General features: G+C 35.8%; 1 protein-coding gene across 16 annotated transcripts in view; it reads left to right on the top strand.

Annotated features, from left to right (window-relative positions):
• Positions 1–26,037, top strand: part of CDC42BPA (CDC42 binding protein kinase alpha) — a 306,437-nt gene that overhangs the window by 62,030 nt on the left and 218,370 nt on the right. For all 16 annotated transcript variants that reach the window (XM_024130600.3, XM_055084055.1, XM_028488396.2 and 13 more), the window contains exon 3: positions 25,752–25,835. In XM_024130600.3, coding sequence (XP_023986368.1) covers positions 25,752–25,835 — 84 coding nt within the window. The remainder of the gene's footprint in view (positions 1–25,751; positions 25,836–26,037) is intronic.

Genomic DNA, 26,037 nt, shown 5'->3' with positions numbered 1-26,037 from the left:
AGTAACTAATGAGACAAATATTAATTCAGAAGTTGGAAAAAGAGCTATAGTAAACAAAAAGGAAGGAAATAATAAGGCCAGAAATCTGTTAGAGAGTAGATATTATCAAAACCCAAAATTAGTTCTTTAAAAAAGTTAACATATTTAAAAATTGTTGGGTACATGGTACATGATTTGTTCAATTTCAGAAAAAGCATAAATTTAATATACATCTATTAAGAAATAATAAAAGAGAATGTCTTTAATTTGATGAAGGATAAAGAAATAATAAAAGAGAATGTCTTTAATTTGATGAAGGATATGTGCCCAAAAACCTAAAGCAGACATTAATGGAAAAACTTTACATGCATTCCATTTAAGATCAGGAATAAGACAAAGATAGTTAACAGTGTTTTTTATGTTACTGGAGTTCCTGGCCAGTGCATTAAGAAAATAAATAGAAATGAGTTAATGGGATTGGAAGAGAAGAGATAAATCTGTAAGTGTTTATAGATCACCTATATAAAAATCTGTAGGGGAAATAGACAAACTATATGTATTAATAAGATAATTTAGTATTTCTTAAAAGATTGTTTTTTGAAAATCAGAATTCCTTTGTACTCAAAATAATTAGCTAGAAGAGATGATATAAGATACCATTCACAATAATAAAAGAAAATCAAGTTTCTAGAATTTAATCTGACAAGTAATGCACAAGATCTACATGGAGAAAATTCTAAAACTCTTATTAAAATGTATGATAAAAAGACCTGAAAAACAGATATACCATGTTCAAATACGGAACAAAATATTTCTGAAGATGTCAATTCTCCCTAAATTAATCTATAAGTTTTGTGGAATGCCAATCAAAATTCAGTGGAATATTTTGAGAAATTTGACATACTAAATAATTTGCATAGAACTTCTGGTTCTAACACACTTGTTTGTATCATACCAAATCTTCTGCTGAAAACAACTAGAAAACCTTGATGAAAATATAAATTCATTTATTTGAAGGCATAAGAGCTATGAAATGATTAAGGACTCAAGGGGCTAAGAGTCACAGAAATAGGTTTTTTGAGAGGTGAACCCCCAACATTCAGCTTTACCTTTCTCTTGGAGGCAGTTGTCTAGAGGCAGAGAAGTTAGAATTTTCAGAAATCTCACAGGTAAGGGAAACTAAAATTGGAGTTCAGTTCTCAATAAAGAGGAGGGCTCTGTTAAATATCTCAGGTAGTTAATTGGAACCCCTGAAAGGCTACACCATTTGGTGTAAGGACAAATGGAAATAGGCCAGCCCTCACAAAACTCAACTCAATTCTAATCAAATCAATCCCAGATTGGATTAAGGTAATCAGTGTAGTAGAAATGAAACATACAGTGATTTAAATTAAAACTTGATAGGTTTCACAGCAAACTGAAGAGAAGATTGGTGAACTGGAAAATAGGTCAGTAGGAAATATCTAGGCTGAAGCATGGAGAGGAAAAAAAATGGAAGGAAAGTTTAAAAATAAGTTAGGATTGATATTAGACATAGTAAAAAAAAAATTAACATGTATGTATTTATATTTCCAGAAGGAGATAAAAGAGAGAAAATGGGACAAAAACAACATTTGAAGAGAATAATGGCAGAGAATTTTTCAGAGCTAACTAAAAACAAATCCGTACATAGATTCAAGAATTCTGTTGACTCCATGACAGGATAAATACATCTAGGCACATAATGCATCCAGCCACGTAATTGTAAAACTTCTGAAAACCATAGATAAAGATACAATTTTAATAGTAGTTAGAGGAAAGGGACATGTAACTTCCAATAAGCAATGAGAAGACAATTCACCTTTTAACAGAAATGATGGAAGTTGAAAATAATAGAAAATGGCATCTTAAAACTGCTGGAAGAAGGAAACTTGTCATCTATGATTCTATACCCAGCGAATATTTTTTTAAAATGAAGGCAAAAGAATGAAGTTGGATTCTACCTCACGCCATATAAAAATTAACTCAAAACAGATCATAGACTTAAATGTAGGAGCTAAAACTGTGATACTCTTAGAAGGAAACATAGATGTAAGCTTTTTTGACCTTGGTTTGGGCAGTAGTTTCTTAAATATATCACAATCACCAAATCACAAGCACCAAAGAAAAAAGAGATAAATTAGGTTTCATCAAAATTAAAAACTTTTGTGCTTCCAAATAACACTGTCAAAAAATTGAAGAGACATTTCACAGAATGGGAGAAAATATTTGCAAGTTGTATATCTGATAAGGGTCTATTGTCCCAAAATATATAAAGAATGTTTATAACTCAACAATAAGAACACAAATAACTAAAAAATTGACAACTGATTTCAATAGAAATTTCTCCAAAGAAGATATATAAATAACCAATAAGCACATGAAAAGGTACTCAATATTAGTCATTAGGGAAATACAAGTCAAAATGACAATGAGATACCACTTCTCACCCACTAAGGTGAATATAATTAAAAGACAGTAATAAGTGTTTGCAAGAATGTAGAAAGATTGGAACTCTTGTGCATTGCTGGTGGGAATGTAAAATGGTACAACCGCTTTGACAAACAACCATTCAGTTCAGCAATTCTATTCCTAGATACGTGCCCAAGAGAATTGAAAACACATGTAAATACAAAACCTTGTACATGAACTTTCATAGTAGCCTTAGTCATATTAGCGAAGGAAACAGTCCAAATGCCCATCAAGTGATGAATGGATAAACAATTGTGGTATGTCCTTAAAATGAGATATTCTTCAGCCACACAGGGAATCAACTGATATATGCTACAACATGGATGAACCTTGAAAGCATGCTAAGTGAAATTAATCAGATGTAAAAGGACATGTATGACTCAATTTATGTGAAATATCCAGAATAGGCAAATCCATAAAGACAAAGTAGATTAGTTGTTGTCAGGAGGTGGTGGGAGGGGGGAGTGGGGCATGCTTACTTCTGGGTGTGGGGGTTCTTTTTGGGGTGATAGGTATATTCTGGCATTAGATGGAGGTGATGATTGTACAACTCTGTGAACATACTGAAAACCAGGGATTTATACACTCTAAAGGGTGAATTTTTATGGTATATGAGTTATGTCGCAATAAAATTCTTTTAAATGAAGGTAAAATGAAGACAAAGAAAAATTAAGAATCTGTTTTTAGAAAAAGAAAAAACTGAGAATCTGTCATCAGGAGACTTAAATTAAAGAAAATCCTAAAGGGAATCTTAACAGGCAGAAAGAAAATACTCCCAGATGAAGCACAGAAATGTAGGAAGGAACACAGAGCTTCGGAAAGGATAAATGTCTTTTGATGACTATATAAAACAATAACAATAATGTCTTGTAGGATATGTTAAGTATGTAGGCTTAGATTACATAACAACAATAGTACAATGAGTAGGAAATTGGGAAATTAATGTGTTCTAAATCTAATCATTATCTGCAGATGGTAAGAATACTAATTTAATACATTGATATTATAAAATGTAATCTTTAGGACAGCCATTTAAAGAAAAGTAGTATAGTGTATAATTAATAAGCTATAGAGGTAGAAAAATCAAGTGATGGAAAATAAAAAAGAATATTGAGCAGAGAGGATAAATAAGAAATGTTAATACACCTAAACATTTAAGCAATTATACAAAATATAAACTGAGTAAATAATCCAAGTAAAAGAAAAAGATTGTTCACTGAGATAAAGAAGTAAAACTCAAGAATATCTGTTTAGAAGAGATACATCTTTAATATAAGAATATAGAAAAGGTACAAATTTTAAAAAGTTACAAATGAAAACAAAGTGATGTGGCTATTCAAGAAGTATTTCTCCATCTAACCACATATAAAGAAAGAAGTGCCGTATGTTAACAGATTCATGTGTCAGGAAAATATACATATACCCATTGAACTGTTTTACTCACAACACTGAAAACAAATGTGTGGTTTTTCTTTTTCTCATACCAACCAGTTCTCCAACTCTGGTCACCATCTGGGCATCCGACAGTTCAGTGGAATTCTGATATTATCTGCCTGGGGTTAGCATGAGATCCGACAAGACTGCCCCCACTTCAGAAGCCATTTGCAAGTCCCAGGCCACCCGTACTTCTGACCAACCAGCTATAAATTGAGGGCTCCTATAACTCCTTCCTCAAGTTCAATAATTTGCCAGGAGGACTCATAGAACTCAGGAAATATACTTAAAATATTTTTTATTAATATATGTTTCAGGTGTACAACATTATAGTTTGACATCTGTATATGCTACAAAGTAATTACTCCCTAAATGTCTCATTACCATCTGTCACCATACAATTGACCCCTTCACCACTTTTGCCTACCCCACCAACCCCCTTTGCCTCTGGTAACCACTGATCTTTTCTCTGTATTGATAAGTTTGTTTTTCTTTTGTTTGTTTTGTTTTTTTAGATTCCACGTATGAGTGAAATCATACAGTATTTGTCTTTTTCCTTCTGACTAATTTCACGTAGCCTCTAGAGTCATCCGTGTTGTTGCAAATAGCAAGATTTTATTCTTATGGCTGAGTAGTATTCCATTGTATATATATACCCCATCTTTATCTATTCATCCACTGATGTACACTGAAGTTGTCCATATCTTGGATATTGTAAATAATGTTGCAGTGAGCATTGGGGTGCATAGATCTTTTTGATTTAGTGTTTTTATATTCTTTGGCTAAATACCCAGAAGTGGAATAGCTGGATCACATGGTAGTTCTATCCTTAACTTTTCGAAGAGTCTTCACACTGTTTTCCATAGTGGCTGCACCAGTTGGTTTTTCTTTTTCTCATACCAACCAGTGGTATGACACAGTGTTGGGAAAACTGGACAGCCATGTGCAAAAGAATAAAGTGAGACCACCAAATTTACAATCCCACCAACAGTGTGCGAGTGTTCTCTTTTCTTCACATTCTTTCCAACACTTGCTATTTTTTGTCTTTTTTATGATAGCTGTTACAATAGGTGTGAAGTAATATCTCATTGCAGTTTTGACTTGCATTTCTTTAATAATTAGTGATGTTGAACATCTTTTCATGTGTCTGTTGGCCATCTGTTTGTCTTCTTTGGAAAACAGCTTCTCTGCTCATTTTTAAAATGGGTTCTTTGGGTTTTTGTTGTTGTGGTTGAGTTTTATGAGTTCTTTATATATTTTAGGTATTACCTCCTTATCAGACACAAAAGATTTGCAAATATACTCTCCCACTCAGTAGGTTGCCTTTTCGATTTGGTGATGTTTCCCTTTGCTGTGCAGAAACTTTTTAGTTTGATGTAGTCCCATTTGGTTATTTTTGCTATTGTTTCCCTTGCCTTGGAGTCAGATCCACAAAAACATTGCTAAGGCTGATTTCAGTGAGGTTACTGCCTATGTTTTCTTCTAGGAATTTTATGGTTTCAAGTCTTACATTCAATTCTTTAATCTATTTTGAGTTAGTTTTTGTGTATGATGTAAGATGGTGGTCTAATTTTATTCTTTTGCACATGGCTGTCCAGTTTTCCCAACACCGTTTATTGAAGAGGTTGTTCTTTCTCCATTGTATGTTCTTTGCTCCTTTGTTGTGAATTAATTACCTATATATGTGTGGATTTATTTCTGGAATCTCAGTTCTTTTCCATTGAGCTCTGTGTCTGTTTTTTGTCAACACCATACTGTTTTGATAACTATAGCTTTGTAGTATAGTTTGAAACCAAGAAGCATGATACCTCCAGCTTTCTTTTTAAACATCTTTATTGGAGTATAATTGCTTTACAATGGTGTGTTAGTTTCTGCTTTATAACAAAGTGAATCAGTTATACATATACATATATCCCCATGTCTCTTCCCTCTTGTGTCTCCCTTCCGGTATTTGTCTTTCTCTTTCTGACTTACTTCACTCTGTATGACAGACTCTAGGTCCATCCACCTCACTACAAATAACTCAATTTCGTTTCTTTTTATGGCTGAGTAATATTCCATTGTATATATATGCCACATCTTCTTTATCCATTCAGCTGTTGATGGACACTTAGGTTGCTTCCATGTCCTGGCTATTGTAAATAGAGCTGCAGTGAACATTGTGGTACATGACTCTTTTTGAATTATGGTTTTCTCAGGGTATATGCCAGCTTTGTTTTTTTCAAGATTGTTTTGGGTGTTCCAGATCTTTTGTTGTTCCATACAAATCTTAGAATTATTTGTTCTGGTTCTGTGAAACATGCCATTGGAATTTTGATAGGGATTGCATTGAATCTGTAGATTGCTTTGGGTAGTATGGACATTTTAACAATACTAATTCTTACAGTCCATGAGCACTGAATAGCTTTTTATTTATTAGTATCTTCTTCAGTTTCTTTCATCAGTGTCTTATAGTTTTTAGTGTATAGGTCTTTCACCTCCTTGGTTAAATTTATTCCTAGGTATTCTTTTGATGCAGTGGTAAATGGGATTGTTTTCTTAATTTTTCTTTCTGATAGTTCTCTATTAGTGTATAGAAATGCCATGGATTTCTGTGTATTGATTTTGTATCCTACGACTTAGCTTAATTCACTTATTAGTTTTTTGATGGAGTCTTTAGGGTTTTCTATATATAGGGTTTTCTATATATATATTTGCACTTCTACAAACAGTTTCACTTCTTTCCAGTTGTGAGTCCTTTTATTTCTTTTTCTTGTCTGATTGCTGTGGCTAGGATTTCCAATGCTGTGTTGAATAGAAATGGTGAGAGTGGGCATCCTTGTCTTGTTCCTGTTAGAGGAAACACTTTCAGCTTTTCACCGTTGAATTGTATGATGTGGGTTTGTCGTATGTTGCCTTTATTATGTTGAGGTACATTCCCTCTGTGCGTACTTGTTGAGAATTTTTATCATAAATGGATGTTGAATAATATCAAATGCTTTTCCTGCATTTATTGAGATGATTATATGATTTTTATCTTTTATTTTGTTAATGTGGTGTGTCACATTGTTTGATTTGCAGATGTTGAACCATCCTTGCATCCCTGGGATAAATCCCACTTGTTCATGGTGTATGATCCTTTTAATGTATTGTTGAATTCAGTTTGCTAATATTTTATTGAGAATTTTACATCTGTGTTAATCATGGATATTGGCCTGTAATTTTTTTTTCCTTCCTCCCTCCCTCCCTCTCTTTCTTTCTCTCTCTCTCTTTCCCTCCCTTCCTCACTCCCTCCCAACCTCCCTCCCTCCTTCCATCCCTTCCTTTCTTCCTTCCTTCCTTCTTTCCTTCCTTCCTGTCCTTGTCTGGTTCTGTATCAGGGTAATGCTGGCTTCATTAAAAGTGTTTGGAAGCATTCCCTCCTCTTCAGTTTTTTGGAAGAGTTTTAGAAAAACAGGCATTAACTGTTCCTTGAACATTTGGAATAATTCACCAGTCAGTCGATTTAGTTCTGGATATTTGTTTATTGGGAGTGTTTTTATCACTGATTCAATTTTGTTACTAGTGATCGGTCTAGTCAGATTTTCTTTTTTTAAAATTTTCAGTATTGGTAGATTGTATATTTCTGGAAATTTATCTCTTCTAGGTTGTCCAGTTTGTTGGTGTATATGTGTTCCTGATGTTCTCTTATGATCCTCTGTATTTCTGTGGTATCAGTTTTAACTTACCTCTTTCATTTCTGATTTTATGGGGTTTTTTTGTTTTTGTTTTTGTTTTTTTGTGGTATGCGGGCCTCCGTCTGCTGTGGCCTCTCCCGTTGCGGAGCACAGGCTCCGGACGCGCAGGCTCAGCGGCCATGGCTCACGGGCCCAGCCACTCCGCGGCATGTGGGATCCTCCCAGACCGGGGCGCGAACCCGGTTCCCCTGCATCGGCAGGCGGACGCGCAACCACTGCGCCACCAGGGAAGCCCCTGATTTTATGTTTTTGAGCCCTCTTTTTTCCTTGGTTAGTCTAGCTAGAGGCTTATTGATTTTTTTTTTTTTTCTAATCTTCTCAAAGAACCAGCTCTTGGTTTCATTGAGCTCTTCTATTGTTTTTTTAATCTCAGTTTTATTTATTCATTTTCTTACATTTAGTATTTCCTTCCTTCTGCTAACTTTGGGCTTTGTTTGTTCTGTTTTGTGTTTTTTTCCCCTAGTTCCTTCAGGTGTAAAATTAGATTGTTTATTTGAGATTTTATTTTATGTCTTGAGACAGGCCTGTATTCCTATGAACTTCCCTCTTATGACTGCTTTTGCTTCATCCCATAGATTTCGGTACATTTTATTTGTGTTTTCATTTGTCCCTAGGTATTTTTTGATTTCTCCTTTGATTTCTTCAGTGACCCATTGGCTGTTCAGTAGCATTTTGTTTAATCTCCATGTTTTTGTGGGGGTTTTTTTTCAGTTTTCTTCTTGTAATTGATGTCGTTTCATACCATTGTGGTCAGAAAAGACATTGATATGATTTCAATTTTTTTTTGAATTTATTGATACTTGTTTTGTGGCTTAACATGTGATCTATGCATGTGAGAGAGAATGTTACATGTATACTTGAGGAGAATGTGTATTCTGCTGCTTTTGGATGGTGTATCCTCTATATATCTATTAACTCCATCTGGTATAATGTGTCATTTAAGACCAGTGTTTCCTCACTGAATTTTCTGTCTAGATGATATGTCCATTGCTGTAAGTGGGGTGTTAAAGTCCCCTACTATTATTGTATTGCTTTCACTTTTTCCCCCTTAGGTCTGTTAATATTTGCTTTATATATTTTTCATGCTCCTATGTTGGGTGCATATATTTCTATAAATGTCTTCTTGGTGGATTGAAACCTTTATCATTATGTAGGGCCCTTGTCTTTTATAAGTCTTTGTTTTAAAGTCTGTTTTGTCTGATATGAATATAGCTACACCACCTCTTTCCATTTCCATTTGCATGGAATATATTTTTCTATCCCTTCACATACAGTCTGTGTGTATTCTTACTTTTGAATTGAGTCTCTCATAGGCAGCATGTAGATGGGTCTTCTTTTTATCCATTCAGCCACTGTGTATGATTTTTGATTTGTGAATTTAGTCTATTTGCATTTAAATTTATTGATTGGTATTTACTTATTGCCATTTTGTTAGTGGTTTTCTGGCTGTTTTTGTAGCTCCTCTCTGTTCTTTCTTCCTCTCTTTCTCTCTTGTTTGCTGGCTTTTTTTAGTGTTATATTTAGATTCCTTTCTCATTTTCTTTTGTATGTTTACTATAAGTTTGTGTGTGTGTGTGTGTGTGTGTGTGTGTGTGTGTGTGGTTACTGTGAGGTTCACATACAGCATCTTAAGTATACAGTAATCTTTTTTAAGTTGATAGTAACTTTTTCAAAAGTTTTAAATTATTCTCTGTCATCTTTTATATTTTTGATAACACCTTTTCCATGTTTTAATATTATGCTTTCCTTAACTAATCAGTGTATTTTTAATTTTACTATTTTGTCTTTTAACCTTCATACTTGCTTTGTAAGTGATTTATCCACTACCTTTACTATATATTTACCTTTTCCCTTTTGTATATTTTCTTATTATTAATTAGTGTCTTTTCTTTTCAGCTTACAGAAGTCACTTTAGCATTTCTTGTATGGCTGATGTAGTGGTGATGAGCTCCACTCTTGCTGAGTTCTGAATGATAACCTTGATGGCTAGAGAATTCTTGATTGGAATTTTTTTTTTTTCTTTTAGCACTTGAATAAGTCATGCTACTCCCTGTGGCCTGTAAAATTTCTGCTGAAAAATCTGCTTATAGCTTCATGGGGTTTCCCTTGTATGTAATAGATTGTTTTTTTCTTTATGCTTTTAAGATTCTCTCTTTATCCTTAACTTTTATCATTTTAATTATAATGTGTGTCACTGTGGTTCTCTTTGGGTTCATCTTATTTGGAACTCTCTGGGCTTCCTCAACTTGTATGTCTGCTTCCTTCCCCAGATAGAGAAGTGTTCAGCCATTATTTCTTTTCTTTTTTTTTTTAAAATTTATTTATTGTATTTATTTATTGTTTGGCTGTGTTGGGTCTTCGTTGCTGTGTGCGGGCTTTCTCTAGTTGTGTCGAGTGGGGGCTACTCTTCGTTGTGGTGCGTGGGCTTCTCTTGTTGCGGAGCACGGGCTCTAGGCGCGCGGGCTTCAGTAGTTGTGGCATGCAGGGTCAGTAGTTGTGGCTTGCGGGCTCTAGAGCGCAGGGTCAGTAGTTGTATCGCATGAGCTTAGTTGCTCCGCAGCATGTGGGATCTTCCCGGACCAGGGATCGAACCCGTGTCCCCTGCATTGGCAGGCGGATTCTTAACCACTGCTCTACCAGGGAAGCCCCAGCCATTATTTCTTAAAATAATTGTTCTGGACCTTTCTTTCTTTCTTTTCCTTCTGGGACCCCTATAATGCAAATGTTATTCACCTTGATGTTGTTCCAGAGGTCCCTTAAGGTATCTTCAATTTTTAAAATTCTTTTTTCATTTTGCTGCTCTGTCTGGGTGATTTCCATTGCTTTGTCTCAGCTCACTGATTCATTCTTCTACTTCATCCAGTCTGATTTTGAACCCCTCAAGTATTTTTTCAGTTCAGTTATAACTTCTGTTTGGTACTTTCTTATATTTTCTATCTCTTTGTTTTGTTTTGGTTTTGGTTTTTTTTTTGGCTGCACGGTTTGTGGGATTTTAGTTCCCTGACCAGGGATTGAACCCAGGCCTTGGCAGTGGAAGTACCAAGTCCTAACCACTGGACTGCCAGGGAATTCCCTGTATCTCTTTGTTGATGTCCTCACTGTGTTCTTTCTTCTCCCGAGTTCAGTGAGCCATGTTTACAGCATTACTTCTAACTGTTGTGTAAGTTGCTTATCTCTGTTTCATTAAGGCCTTTCTCTGGAGATTTGTCTTGTTCGTTAGTTTGGGACATATTTTAATGCCTCATTTGCCTATGTTTGTCTTCACATATGGGGTGAAACAGCTACTTTTCCAGTTTCGAAAGAGTGGTCTTGTGTAGGAGATGACCCATGAGGCCCAGAAGTGCCATTTCCCCTGGCTATCAGTGCTAGGCGCTCAAGGGATGGCACTCGTGTGGGGTGCATACACCTGATGGCTGTGGCAGAGCTGTGGCTGCTCTGCAGGCAGGGCAGGGTGTGTTGCCTTTGCCTGGCTCAGCTGCTGCATAGGGTGGGCTGGGTGCAGGGTGCTCGTCCAGCCCCATTGTAGTGTGGCTGGTGTGTGTGGTAAGTGGGGGTTCAAGGTGCTCACCTGACCAGGTTGTGGCATGGCGTAGGTAGGGCATCCCTCCTGGTGCTAACAGGCTAGAGGGAGGACACCAAAAATGGCATTCATCAGCTCCATCATAAGCAAGTTAGAATGTTATTGCAAAGCATGCCAGTGCTTCTGTCCCCAGAGAATGTTCCAGCTGGCTCATGTCTCTCTGGCAGCTACTTTAAGATTAGTAAGTGGGTCTCCCTTGCTTATGGTGTAGGTGCTTTCCAAACCATTCCTTTTGCACTGGATCTCAGGGTGAGTGGGTCTGTATGTGACCCCTTTAATAGTGGCTTCTCCCTTCCCTTTGGTTCTGTGGTTCTCCTGGATTTAATTCCCATTTATTTGCTAAATCAGATGTTTTGGGGGGTCACCTTTCCTGTGCCAGACCCAAGGGTTGGCGTACCTCATGTAGTACTCAATACCTTCACTCCTTGAGGAAGAGTTCTATATTTTTGGAATCCCTGCTAACTGTGGGTAACTGCTCCTGGGCTGGTGTCCAAAGTAAAACCATGTCTCTGCCTCTCCTATCCCTCTCCATGTGTCTCTTTTATCTTTTGTTGCCAAGGTGTTGTTTATCTAGTTCTCAGGTCCTTTTCAGAGGAAAACGTCTCCTTATGTAGCTGAACGTTTGTTGTGTTAATGGGAGGAGGCGAGTTCAGTGTCTTCCTATGCCGCCATCTTTAACTTCTCCCAGAAGTTTACTTGATATTACTGGTTTATTGTAACAGATACGACTCAGGAACAGCCAAATGGAAGAGATGTATAGGGTAAGGTATGGAAGGAGAGGTATGGAGCGTCCATGCCCTTTCTGAGTGTGCCACTGTTCCAGCACCTTGATGTGCTCAGCAACCTGGAAGCTCCCAGAAGCCCTTCAATTAGGGGTTTTTATGGAGATTTCATTACATAGGCATTATTGATGAAATCGTTGGCCATTAACAACTCAATCTCTAGCCCCTCTCCCCTTCTCTGCATGTTGGGGGTGGGGATGAAAGTCCAAGATTCTAATAATGGAGTAGTCTTTCTGGCAACCATCCCCCCACACTGAACTATCTAGGGCCACCACTCATCTCCTTAACATACAAAAGAATATTATAACTCCACAAATTCTAAGGGTTTTAGGAGCAGTGTGCCAAGATCTAGGGACAAAGGCAAAATATTTATTTTTATTATACTACATCCATTATAACTTTGTATTGTCTAATTGACAGTTTTTATGTATATAGAGCAAAAATGGACAGAACTAAAAGGATAGACATATCAATTTCATAGTAGGAAATTTTAACACAGTTTTCATAGCTGATACAAGTAGACAAAAATCAGTAAGGAATAAAAGATGTGAACAACAATTAATAGACAACTTAATTGACATAGTACACTATGCTCAACAGCTGACGAACACATGGAACATTTACCATTTATTAGTATATCAGGATGCAGTAGATCTTTTTGTATATGGACCTTGTATCCTGTGACCATTTTAAATCCATTTATTAGTCTTAGGAGATATTTTTTACATGTATGGCTTTCTGTTAGATTATCTATGTTGTGTGCTGTCTGGTCTTTATTTCCTGTTCCTACCTGCTTTACAGTTACCAACATGAAAATTCAATCTCCATAGTTTGGCAGAAACCTTCATGGTGAAAGCCAGCTATGCTTGCTTGTTTTTTAGTATTCTTAGATGCACTTAGTTTTGATGCTATACCAGTTTCTTTCATCCTAGTTCTGAAATATGTTTAAAAGGTGATTTTAATAGTTTTTCATATTTACTATGTTTAGAAAGGTCATTCAAAGTATCTAACCTTACATACCACCAAAAATAGAAGTGTTTATTTTTCTATATGAATTTTAGACTCAACTTGTCTACTTAAAAAAAGTGTTATTTTCATTGGGATATTGTTAAATTTACAGATTAATTAAAGGAGAATTGATACCCAGTCTTCTTTGGGATTACAATATGATTTATAATTTTTGAGAAGAAAGATGGGCAGTTTTCCTAAACTTTTGGCTCATTTACTAGGTATTTTTTCTTCTGTTGCTGTTGTTGGGATAGTTTACTACCATTATATTCTGATTTTTTTCTTGGAAAATATGAAAGCTATTATTTTATATATACTAGTTCTTTAATATTACTTCGGTTACCAGCTACCTTACCAAATTACCTTGTGGTTTCTGATACTTTCCTTTTCATTTATTATTTTATTCCTTTTAAAGTATACAATTATATCTTCTGGCAAAAATGCAAACATTTGGAATATACGCTGACAGTTTCTTTATGAGCTGTCTTTAATCTTTGAGTTCATTAATTTTGAGCTTTAACTCCCTATGTCATTGCTCTTACCTGTGCCTTAATTTTCTTCTGTAATGTAATTTGGGCTGTGGTTTCTCCATTCTTGTCTCTATCTAATCCCATTTTATTCATCCTAGATTTCAGGAATTCTTTAAAATATCTGATTCGTTGATGTTATTCTTCTTATTTTCCAGTGTTGTAATTTTATTCCTTTGAACAACAAATATTTTCTGTAATTTCATGAGATTGAGAGTGAGAGAGAAGTAAATGAGTGTCTCTCGTTTACCATCTCAAAACCATCTTTAAATACTAACAAAAAGAAAACATCAACAAAAGTCAGTGTACCTGGCTCTTGGTGCTTCAGTAATTGAATATTTCTTGACTGGCCTGCACAGCTGAGATTCTTTATACTACTTAAGTGTTTCCATCCCTTGAGAATCCCAGTTGTCCCTGTTCTGCGTCTACATACCTTTCATGAATGTCTCTAGTCCCTGTACTCTAGAATCCTGGATGTTTTTGATACTTTTTATTTCTGGGCTATAAGACGTTGCATCCATGTAAGGACATAAGGTTCCAGTTACTCTGTTCTCTTTGCCTCTGGGTTTTAACCAGTATGTTGGAGCCAGATCAGGTTCAGTGTTATCAGGATCCCCTGGTAAAAAAGACTGAGACATGAATTTGGAGCCAAGCTGGAGACTTCCCACTACCTTGCCTCAAATGTAAACCTTTGTTCCCCACTTTGGATCTCAAAATAGACAAAAATTATGTATATCCAGCTAGCTGAATTGTTTCCAGTCAGCCTTAGAAACTCATTTGCTAGTGGAACAGAGTCATATTAAGATATGGGCTTCTAGGCTGATTGCTAGAGGACAAGTCTTGAGTCTTAATCTACTTGTTAATCGTGGACAGAAGTGAAGGAGAATTACTCACCTTTGTTTTTCAACACTTGTCTCTTGAGGCTACTAGAGAGGGTAGAACCTTTCTTGCTTTAAAGATAGACTGTTTTTATTCACTCCAAATTTGAACTCTAGGAAGAAAAAAGCAGCAGGATAAGTTTTACAGAAATGGGAAGTAGAACAGAGTGAATTTGCCCAGGCACTCACCTTTTATTGATACAGTTCCTGCAGATACTTTGAAATGACTCATGCGTTATTTTTAAGGCCAGTATTAACGGATATTGTGTTTTCAGAGAAAGTGGAGGTCATCCCGGCCTAACAAAATATATTTTGTTATTACTGTTGCTTCTTTAAAATCATTACATATTTGCAAATGAGTGAAAGAATTGATGGCAGAATGCAATCAGTGAAAGAACTGAATGGGAAAATGAAATCAGTAGATTAATGAGTTTATAAAAATGGGAGTGAAGATGTAAGATACTTTTATCTTTCTAATGGGGAAAGTGAGAACCTTGTACAATTTCTTCCTAGCACTTATACTTTTAACTTTTAAATTCCTTATTTCTGTGTTTAATGTTTGTCTTCATCAATAGACTCTTAGTGAAGGCAAGGACTGAGTTTCTTTATTCATTATACTCAGTACTTAGCACAATACTTTTAAATATAATAATTTTCCTTATTGGAGATTAAAAACAGAAAAATGAAGTTCTTTTTTTCTTTTATGCTTCTCTTTTTTTTTTTTTGCGGTACACGGGCCTCTCACTGCTGTGGCCTCTCCCGTTGCAGAGCACAGGCTCCGGATGCACAGGCTCAGCGGCCATGGCTCATGGGCCCAGCCGTTCCGCGGCATGTGGAATCCTCCCAGACCGGGGCACGAACCCGTATCCCCTGCATCGGCAGGCGGACTCTCAACCACTGCGCCACCAGGGAAGCCCTGCTTCTCTATTTTGACTAATGAAAAAAATACTTATTAACCATATACTATAATCCAAACATGTTCCATACCCTTGATTAGGATCACAGTCTAATCTACAAGAGGGAAAGGTACACAGCATTGAGATCTACTTCTCTAATTTTGGGGGCATTTCTTTCCAATTTTATTTCTATTCATAGGTAATAAAATTGGGATAGTTTTATAAACATTGATATCTAACCAGCTTTTCTAACCAAATATTTTAAGTCTTTTCCCCATATGTTGAAACATTTCTTTTAAGCCTGATTTCTAATGGCTCCATAGAAGTCCATTATGTGGAAGCTCTGTAATTTATTTAACAATAATGTTAAGCTGGAATGTATGCTCCATGAATATAGGAATTTTTTCCCTGTCAGTTCACTGCAATTCCCCAGCACCTACAACAGTGTCTAGTACATAGTAGGTGCTTAATACATAAAAAACGAATGAATATTTGGGTGGTTCTATTTTTTCTATATTAGAAATAATGCTCTCCAAAGCTTTTTTGTACAAAATGCTTTCACTGTATTTCAGATGCTTTTCTAAATAATTACTTCTAGAAGAAACTTCTAGAAGAGGACCTTGCTGGTTGAAAGGATATGGACAAATTTATATGATTTCAGAGTCATTTTCTCTATGAAATAATGTTATCTGTGATTTTTTTACACTTTGTTTTATAAATTTTCTATAATAATTATATTCTAAAAGAATCAAAATAGTTATTTTTTTCTTTTAAGTGCATTTCTTTTATTCAGGGAGCAGTTAGTGATCTTGTGCCTGGAATATAGGGTTTTTGTTGGTGGTGGTGAAAGATGAGGATTGAAAGTTTTCTTGGGCAGATGCAGTAAATGATTTGGTATGCTATTCTAAGGAATGTTATTTCATAGGGATGGTAGTCCTATCAAATGTTAATAAGCAGAGTAGTGATAGAATCAGAATGATAAGAAAGATAATTCTGATAGTGTAGAGGAAGGATTTGGTAGAGAAGAGACCAGAGGGAGGGAGATCCTGGATTTCTCACTCTCTAGCCTCCACGTCATTCAATTAATCATTGATTTTTTTTTATCGTAAGTATTTCTTGAATTTCTTCTTCTCTTCCTTAGTTAAGTCCTCAATATCTTTCACCTCAGCTACTGCTGTAACCTTCTCATTTCTTTCCCTGCCTCAGAACCATTCTCCACAGAGCTATTAAAGTGATGTAGCTAACAACCAAATATGAAGAATGGTTCCCTATTATCTACATTTTAAGGTTCTAGTTGATTAGCGTGGCATACAAACTCTTCCATTATTTGGATCCTTCACTTTCATTTCTAGCTATTCCCTGCTGTGAAGAAAACCTAAGAAAGAAAACTGCTTATTATCCCTGATTGTCTTCACCCCTCTCCCCCACACAGATAGCACTTGTTTCTGTGCCTTGCTCCTGCTGCCCCCATTTCCCAAAATATTCCCTCTCTCCAGTCAGACCCCCCTTGGTCCCCTTTTTCTGGGGCTCACTGTGTAAGACTCATATGTCAGTAACCTCTTCCAAGAAATGTTAACATATATATTCACAGATTACATACCTTCCTCCTTTCTCCTGCCTTTTTGGCTTAGGAATCTCTCTTCGTTGCTTTTTATAGGACCTTGTTTTTACCTTTCTTTTCATGTTGTACTATAATTATCTGTTTAGTTATGTTTCCCACACTGGACTGTGAGATTTTTGAGAGCAAGGGCTCTTTTATTTCTTTGTATTCTCAGCAGTTAGCATAATGTCTGACATATAGTAAGGTGGTCAAAAAGGAACCTATTATCATTTTTCAGATGAAATAATGAGGGCTTGAACTAGGCCAGTGGGCAAGAAGGATGGGTGGGATAGACAGATTGTTAAAGAAGTCACTTTGGATGTCAGTGATAAGTTAAAGGTAGAAATCATGGGTGATTGAGGTATGCAACCTGAGTAAATGAGTTTAACGTGCAGGTTTTTGACTTGTTAAATTTGAAATATTTGCTGAACATTCTAGAGAGATAACTAATAGGTAACTAGAAGTATGGGTCTACCTATTAGGAGATAAGGATTTAGGAGTCATCAGCGTAGAGATATTAATTAGGGCATATGGAATAGATAATACAGGTCAGGAAGGAGAGGAGATATAAAAAATGTGGAGTAGGGATCCTTGGGGAAAATCATTTAATAGGTTACAGAAAAAAGAATAAGTAGGGAAGTATATTGGTTGTCAGTGATGTCCAGTAGTGAAGAGAGGTTGAAACAGATGAGAGTTGAGAACAATATGTTTTATTTGGAATTTGGAAGGTCATTATTGATCTTTGAGAGAGTAATTTCAGTCCAGTAGAGGGAAATAGCAACTAGATTGAAATAGATGATTGAAAGAGGCTGAGAAACGAATGATGAACAAGTGGAAAAAGCAAGCATATAGTGCTCTTTACAAATGTGCTTTATGGAGAAATGATACCTTGTGGGAAAAGGGATGTGATACCACTTTCTTGAGAGGAAGGTAGGATGGCAATAAAGTTTTTGTTTTATGTTTTGTTTTTGGATGGGAGATGGTCATGGAAAAGTTTATCAATTGGTGTTCAGGAGCCATAAGAAAGAAGGCTTGAAGTCCAGAAATAAATCTTTAATGGAACAAGGGAAAGAAGAAAAGGAAGGGGAGAGTCTGGCGTTAAGATCTCAGATGATACTGTTATCCTTGCAAGTGGTGGGGTCACTTCTTCCTTGGGCTGAAAAGGAAAAGAAGTAAGGAGAAGTAGAAATATAGAAACATTTAAAGGTGGTATGAGGGAATGTGAAGGATCTATTTTCTGTGAAGTAGTCTACCAGGTCATTAATTGCAGGGTAAGGTTTGGATAGGTCAGGGGTAGGATAGGTGGTGGTGGCAGGGTGGCACAGGTTATTTTAGAAGACTGGTAAAGGACAAAGGATAAATGGTGAGGCTGCAGATAGATTTAGGGCTCAGTTGAGATTGAACTATGGAAAAAATAAAGCAATAATTTAAATACTTAAATAATATGTATATTTGTTTATATATTTTTTCCATAATAGGGACTGAAGAAAAGGACAGGACCCTGGAGAATTGCTTATAGATAGTTACTCATTAGGATTAAGGCAGATAGTTAAGGACAGTGATATTTGCTCTATAGTCCTAATGCTTGGAAGAATTGAAGAATGGGTACAGGGTCGGGAGTGGGCTGCTGCAGACAGCAGTCTGGCTGTCAGTAGACTGAGAATAAGTCCTGCCTGGTCATAGGCCAGTGTGATCCAGAGTCAATTCATAGTATTTAATACATGACTGATAATATTTGAGATTTAGTATGAGAAGGTGCCTTCCTTCCTTTTCTTTTCTCTTCTCCTTCCTTCCTTCCTTTCTCTCTCTCTTTCTTTCTTTTTTTCTTTGTTCCTTCCTTCCTTCCTTCCTTCTTTCCTTCCTCCCTTCCTTTCTTCCTTTTTTCTTTCTTTCCTCCCTCCCTTCCCTCCTTCCCTCCTCCCTCCCTCTCTCCGTGCTCTGTATGTATATCAATTAAAGTATGTAAAATAAAAGCAACAAATAGATTGTGGATAATTTACTCTATCTTAAGACACAGTGAATTTTGTACAGAAAAGTAGTATTGGCTGGTTTATGAGTTCTTACTGCTTAGTTATTTATTCCTGGTTAAAGTATCTCTGGTGGCCTTACATACCCTGTAGTAGTTATCAACTAATAGATTTCAAAATGCAAAGACAGCCCTAAAGAGATAATTTTTTTTTCTCCAAAGGATTTCATCTTCTATCAGGAATTTGTCATTAGGTATTATATAGACCCAGTGGATAGGTTCATCTCTGGCATGGATATCTGACAGAAACAGCATTTCTCTCAATTATGCTTTTTCTTTAAAAAAAAAAACAACTCTGAAAATGAAAGCATAATTTATGTACCTCCTACAAGAAATGCATAAATTATGGGAAATAATAAAGGAGCAAGATATAATTGAAAATCAACAGCTCTATGAGTTAAGAACCTTCTCTCTACGACTCAATTGTTGTCAGTTACTGCTTAACTTAACGCTGGGTTTTCCTTTTTGCTTTCAGGAAAACCTTTAACTTACGCCCTGGGTGTTGCCTGTCCACAGTTTCCTGGTGGCTCACCGCTTCTGCCTGCTCCAGCCTTGCTCCGGCAGCTTCAAGGCTTCTGGGCTTCAGAGCTTGTTGTGAAAGCTTGCTGCTTTGGCCTGCTACCCCTGCTTCAGGTGTCAAAAGCTTTTAATTAGCTTGCTTCCTCTAATTACCATAACTAGGCCCTAATGTGTCTGCATAACCTAGTCTTAGGGTCTGAAAGGAGAATTATTTTTAGCCATTCATTCTTCCTTAAACACTTTGTACCCTGGCTCTCCTGGGATTCAAGGGAGAGTGAAAGAAGTTTGAAGTTATATTGCATGATTCACCTTTGAAGCCTCTGTATATGGGCTAGTCTTCAGTCCGTAGGGGCACACTGGCATGGGCATACTATATTTTTATAGCCAGTGTCTGCTCTAATTGGTCAACGCCCATGCTGTACCAATTTCTAAATATTTTGACTATCACTACTATATATATAAATTGCAACTCCATAGAGAGGATAACTCTAGCTGGTTTAGTGAACTCTTTGTAGTGTTTTTAGTTTGCTTGTTAAGGAGACTTAGTATTTTTTTAATTAAATATTTTGAATACAGACTGATCACTAACAGAACAGTTTATAAAAAACACAGTGATTTCCATACATATTAACAGTGATCACCATTAACATGACAATGAGAATCAAGACTATAGGCATGATGAATGGGAAGATCTCTTCAAGAACCTGGAGAACTATTCAGTACTCATAGCAGTAAATAACTCTAGCTCTGTAATCGGGTAGTGAGGACTGTAGAACCTACTTTAGAGTGGTGTAGGAATTGATTTTGGCAGTATATGTATTGTGCTCAGACCAGTGCCAGTCACAGTAAGCTTTCTATAAATGAGTTGTTTTTGTTTATTATTATTAATAATAAGTGATGCTAGACATTATACAGCAGAGATAAAAAGGAGACAAAGACATGGAGCAATAAATAGTGAACTGTAACAATACACAAAAGATACTAAAAGCTAAGTTGTGAAGTTGAGACTTTAAAAGCCATACATAATTGTTAAGAGAGCAACATGAGCTGGAATAATCTGGTACACACTTAAACCTTAAGATACAGAATTGTATCTCTTTTATCATAATGCCTTATTTTTATTTGAGTTTCAGTATCAGTTTAGTAGTGTATTTGAAGCTGAGCGTATTGATGCCTTTCAACTTTCTATGTATATACACTCATAGATTATAAATCACTCGTTATTTATTCAGTAAATACTTATTGCGTACCTATTGACTCCCAAGCACTGGGCACATACTAGTGAACAAATGAGAAAAAAATAATACCTACCCACATAAAGCTTATGTTCTAGTGAGTGAGGCAAACAGTAAGCAAAATACATAAATAGAATATACAGTTTGTTAAGTAAAAAGAGCTAAGGAGAAAAGGAAGCAAAGAAATGGGATAGAAAGTGTGAAAGGGCAGAATGACATTTTAGGGAGGGAGTGAGAGAGCAAACCATGTAGCTATAGGGGGGAAAGACCATTTGAGACCTACGGAATAATAAGTACAAAAACACTAAGTTGAGATTGAACAAGGCGATCAGTATGTTTGGAGAGAGTGATCTAGGAGGAGAGTAATATGAGATCTGGGAGACCACGATATGTTGGACCACGATACTTATAAGTTATAGCAAGGACTTTGACTTTTACATGGAGAGAGATCAGAAACTGAAGTTTTGGAGCAGAGTGTCATGATCTGAGCTAGTTTAAACAGAATCACTGTGGCTGATGTTTTGAGAACAGATTTTGGGCTGTTAGAGCAGAAGTAGAGAGGCCAGATAGGATAGTCCAGGCAAGACATAATGGTAGATGGGAATGGTATGGACTAAAGGAGGAGGTATGGCAAATTCTGGATATATTGAATGTAGACTAGATTTGTAGAACTGCATGCCAGCTGCTTCTTGGATATTGAAATTCTGTTTAATATAGTGTGATCATTCCTAAGTTATACGTTGTATCTATAAGTGATGATTCTTAAATCATGTTTAAGAACTCATTCATTTACATTTGTCACCTACTGATTTTTCTGTAGCGTTTGCATTGTTTCTAACATCATAGTGCTTTTAATATGCTGTCTTTAAAGACAGCTCTATATTTGGTGTTTTTAAAAACATGTCTTTGTTCTGTTTTAAATTTATAATCTTCCCGTCCATACTAAATGTACTTTTCATTTTGATCAAATTATATAAAAAAGGACATTTTAACGTACTACCCTCTTATATGTCAGTTAGCTGTGGTTCTTGAAAATCTAGAACGTGAAGTTAGATTTCTAGGAGAATCTTCTTCTTCTTCTTCTCCTCCTCCTCCTCCTCCTCCTCCTCCTCCTTCCCCTCCTCCTCCTCCTCCCCCTCCCCCTCCTCCTCCTTCTTCTTCTTTACTGAAATGAACGTGAAAATGATCTGTAGTGTTAAAGGAGAAAAGCAAGATCAGTTTTATTTTATCACTTCATCAACTTCATATTCTTGTCTCATCATGTCATCAATTTGATAATTTAAGAATATTTTCGGAACTGACTTTAAAAAAAATTGAAGTGTAGCTGATTTACAATGTTGTGTTGGTTTCTGGTGTACAGCAAAGTGATACAGACACATATTTTTCATATTCTTTTCCATTATGGTTTGTTACAGGATATTGAATGTAGTTCCCTGTGCTACACAGTAGGACTTTGTTGTTTATTTTATATATAGTAGTTTGTATCTGCTAATCCCGAACTCCTAATTTATCCCTCCCTCACCCTATTTCGCCTTTGGTAACCATAAGTTTGTTTTCTCTCTGAACTGACATTTTTATTTCACCACATCCCACCTCATTCCAGAAGAGTTTTTAGGCAGCTCATGAAACTGTTGTAAGATAGCTTTGAGAATGTTTTTCACCCTGCAGCAGCATGGCATTCCTGATTATCACATAGATGTGTAGTATGGGTCTCATTTTGGCCAGTATCAGCCACACTATAAATACCTCAGTAATTAGTGGTCATTTCACGATCAGGATGAGGTATGGTATTCCATACTATCCCACCCCATGCTTCAAATTTTATATGTTCTGTACAGAAAATGTAGAAAGGGAAATAGAAATCACATCCCCTAGAAATACCTGATTTTTAAAATGTTTTGATGCCTGTCTTTCTCAGAATAAATATGGCATAGAAATGTATAGCTATATACTTTGTTTATATATAAAAAATTAATTTTAGTGTACAAGTTTTAATAAACTTCTTTTAAACAATATATTGTGAACTTTTCCCTATTAAATAGTATTCTTTAACAACATTTTCAAGAATATTAATAATTTTCTATTGTTTGTGATATATTCAGTCACTTTCACCTTTCAGAATATTTAAGTTATTTACAATATTTTCCTGTTGGAAACCATGTGTAAATATTGTGGCTTAGTTTTTATTTGTATATATATATGTTCATTTGAGGATATTTCTAACTATATTTCTATGTTGATGTATGTGTCATGGGTATAAATTTATAAAGTTGGAAGTTGAAGAGATCAAAGCTTCTTATTTCCTAGTTACAGAAATGGAAGAAATTAGGATGTATAACATCTACCACATATTAGTGATAGAGTAAACAACAGTTGAGAGATTGGGCTATAATGTGCTTAATGCAATGCTTGACATGTAATAATAGCTATTGCTTATTGAACACCTATTAAGTGCCAGACCCTGTTTTAAATATTTTATACTTGTGTATAACCTGAGTCTGGCTGTCGATTCCACGCTATCACCACTACCCTGAACAGCCACAATCAGTGCTAGCTCAGTGTTTGAGTGTTCAATAAGTGCTAGCTTATTTCTACTGCACAGCTGTATAATCCAGAGGTGGTTTTGGTTCCAATATTATTTGGATTTTAGAAAGATAATTTAATACATATACTCTACTTTATATAACAGTCCTATTGGGGTTTTGAGCAGAACCTCATAAGCAAATGCATTGGTGTTTCTGCAATGAAGCATGTTTATCTTTACACTGAGATTAAAAAGAAAACAAAACTCCCCCAAAACTATGCTTAGCCTCATGTCAGTGTATGTTGCCAAATGAATTGTGAAAACCCTTTGGCTTTTAGAATTGCAGGTAAGGGATTGTGGACCTTCATAAAACTCTTAAAAGAGTAACTGGCATTTAGAAGACACTCAATATGTATTGGTGAATACTGCTACTACTATACTGGTTATCGTCAGATACTTATATACTCATAGGCATAGAAAATTCGTGAATCACACAGTGCTGGGAGGAGTTCTTTTCACAGCACATGACCTGAGAAGGGCAAATCTAAGTGTTGGAGTCTTTCAGCCATTCTTCTCTAAATCAGAATAAGAGAGGGCTTAAGTGATAGCCGTCCTTATTTCTTCCCTGTCTTAAATGTGGGCATGTCCAGCTCTATGCTCCTATCCTTCCATCTGTTTGTGCTCCCAGTTGTGCAGCATATGATTTGAGTCTACAGAATAGTGAAACTTGCATTTTCAGACTTTCAGAGATCCTAGTGAAAAAATGTTTCAAGTTTTTCCTTGTTCTTTATCACAGCACTCCTCCCCCCCGCCTTTTTTGTGGTGAGAACATTTAGATCTACTTTTCTAGCAATTTCCAAGTGTATAATACAATACTGTTAACTGTAGTCACCATACTGTACATTAGACCCCCAGAACTTACTCATCTCTCATCTTATAACTGGAAATTTGTACCCTTTGACCAACATACCCCGTTTCCCTCAACTCCCAGCCCCTTTCACCACCTTTCTAGAATTAGAATTCTAGAAATAGAATTTTCTGTTTCTATGAGTTCACCTTTTTCAGATTTCCCATAGAAGTGAGATCATACAGTTTTTGTCTTTCTGTTTCTGGCCACTTAGCATAATGTCCTCTAGGTTCACCCATGTTGTCACAAAAGCAAGATTTCCTTCTTTTTTATGGCTGAATAATATTCCATTTTCTTTACCCATTCATCTGTCATTGGGTATTTAGGTTGTTTCTATATCTGGTACAGCCCCTTTTCTTTAAACGTGAACCAACTGATCCATCATTTCTGCAGATATGACCAGATATGACTAAAGACTAAAATGACTGCGTATGAATTTGAGATATTTCTTCTTCCTTCCCACCATTTTAATTGATGAGAAACTGTAATCACAGTCATTAGTATAACCATTTATGACAATTACCAAGATGTATTCTAGTTTAGATAATATTATAGTATTATACAGTGATTGTAATTATATAGTTATTTTTTATTTTATTTTATTTTATTTTGTTTTTATTTTATTTTATTATTGTTATTGCACTCTGATCCAAAAATAAATTTATTAAATACCCCTGATATGTACATTTGCTATTAAGATTTTTAAAATTCTGGACTTGAGTTTAAACCTATTCTCTATGCTTAGAACTATCCTTTTGAACTGTTTGAAGATATGTTGTATATAGTTTGTTTTCTCCTTCTGCACATTAGAGTAGTATTTGTCTTCCCCCTAGTCCACCTGCCCCCAGTAACTGGAAACAGCCTTTGTCTCCTCTTATGTAGTTCAGTCTCTGCTCTATAGCATCCCAAGTGAGCTGCAAGGACCCTTTGAGATTATCTAGTCAAACTGAGGGAGAGCAGTAGAAACAGAAATGTAATCAGTTTGTTGAGAGTGAAAATCGGGGATTACTTATTTGTATTTGACAGTTTTTTGATCCATAACTAAAATACAAAATACAGAAATATCTGTTCCTTTTTTTGTCGGAAAGGTATGTGTGAAGTCTACAATTTGTAGAGATGTTAGCCTTAATTGATCTTTAGGTTGTGTGTGTGTGTGTGTGTGCGTGCGCGCGCACATTGGGGGTTGTGGTATAGTGTGTAAGAATATGTGGCATGTCAGTTTATGTCATACTGTTTGATCCCCATAAAACATGTTTGTTTTGGCAGCTGGCTTTCCCTGTAGCCTTGTGTTGGAATTTGGCATGCAGTGTTTAAGCTCTAGTTATTTCATTTGGTACATTTTGGTCAATTTCTTAGTGATAGTAGCTATTGAGTTTAAATTCCAGAGCAGAAAACTTGAAAACGAGAATATAATATACAATCACCAACCGACACCATGTTCAAAAACACAGTTGTTTGTTTGGCACATGTTCACTAATTTAACTTTTTCAACTGACAATACTATTTGATTTAGGATCTTAGAATTTGAACTGCATGGAAATCTGATAATTTTGGTATTTATTTATTTTTTTTACAGAGAGGAAAAAGGAAAATGGATGACTGAAAAAAGTATTATTTGTCACATTTTAAAAGTTGTATTTCCTTTCCTAGGTTGCTGTAGTGAAACTAAAAAATGCAGATAAAGTATTTGCCATGAAAATATTGAATAAATGGGAAATGCTGAAAAGAGCTGAGGTAAGATTCTAATTATTGGAATATTTAAATAATATTTTAGAAATATTTTTAGAGAAAAATAAAATTATAGAGCCCATAGGTCTTTAAGTATCATTTAGTAACCTTTTATCTACGATGGCATTATTTTTTAAGGCCTAAGAGACAAATTCAGTAATTCACAATTATGATATAGTTATGATTAATGTTACATTTGTGATGCTAT

The sequence above is a fragment of the Physeter macrocephalus genome, chromosome 4 (assembly GCF_002837175.3).
Source record: "Physeter macrocephalus isolate SW-GA chromosome 4, ASM283717v5, whole genome shotgun sequence".
Lineage (NCBI taxonomy): Eukaryota > Metazoa > Chordata > Mammalia > Artiodactyla > Physeteridae > Physeter > Physeter macrocephalus.
This window is presented reverse-complemented; position numbering and strand designations above follow the sequence as displayed.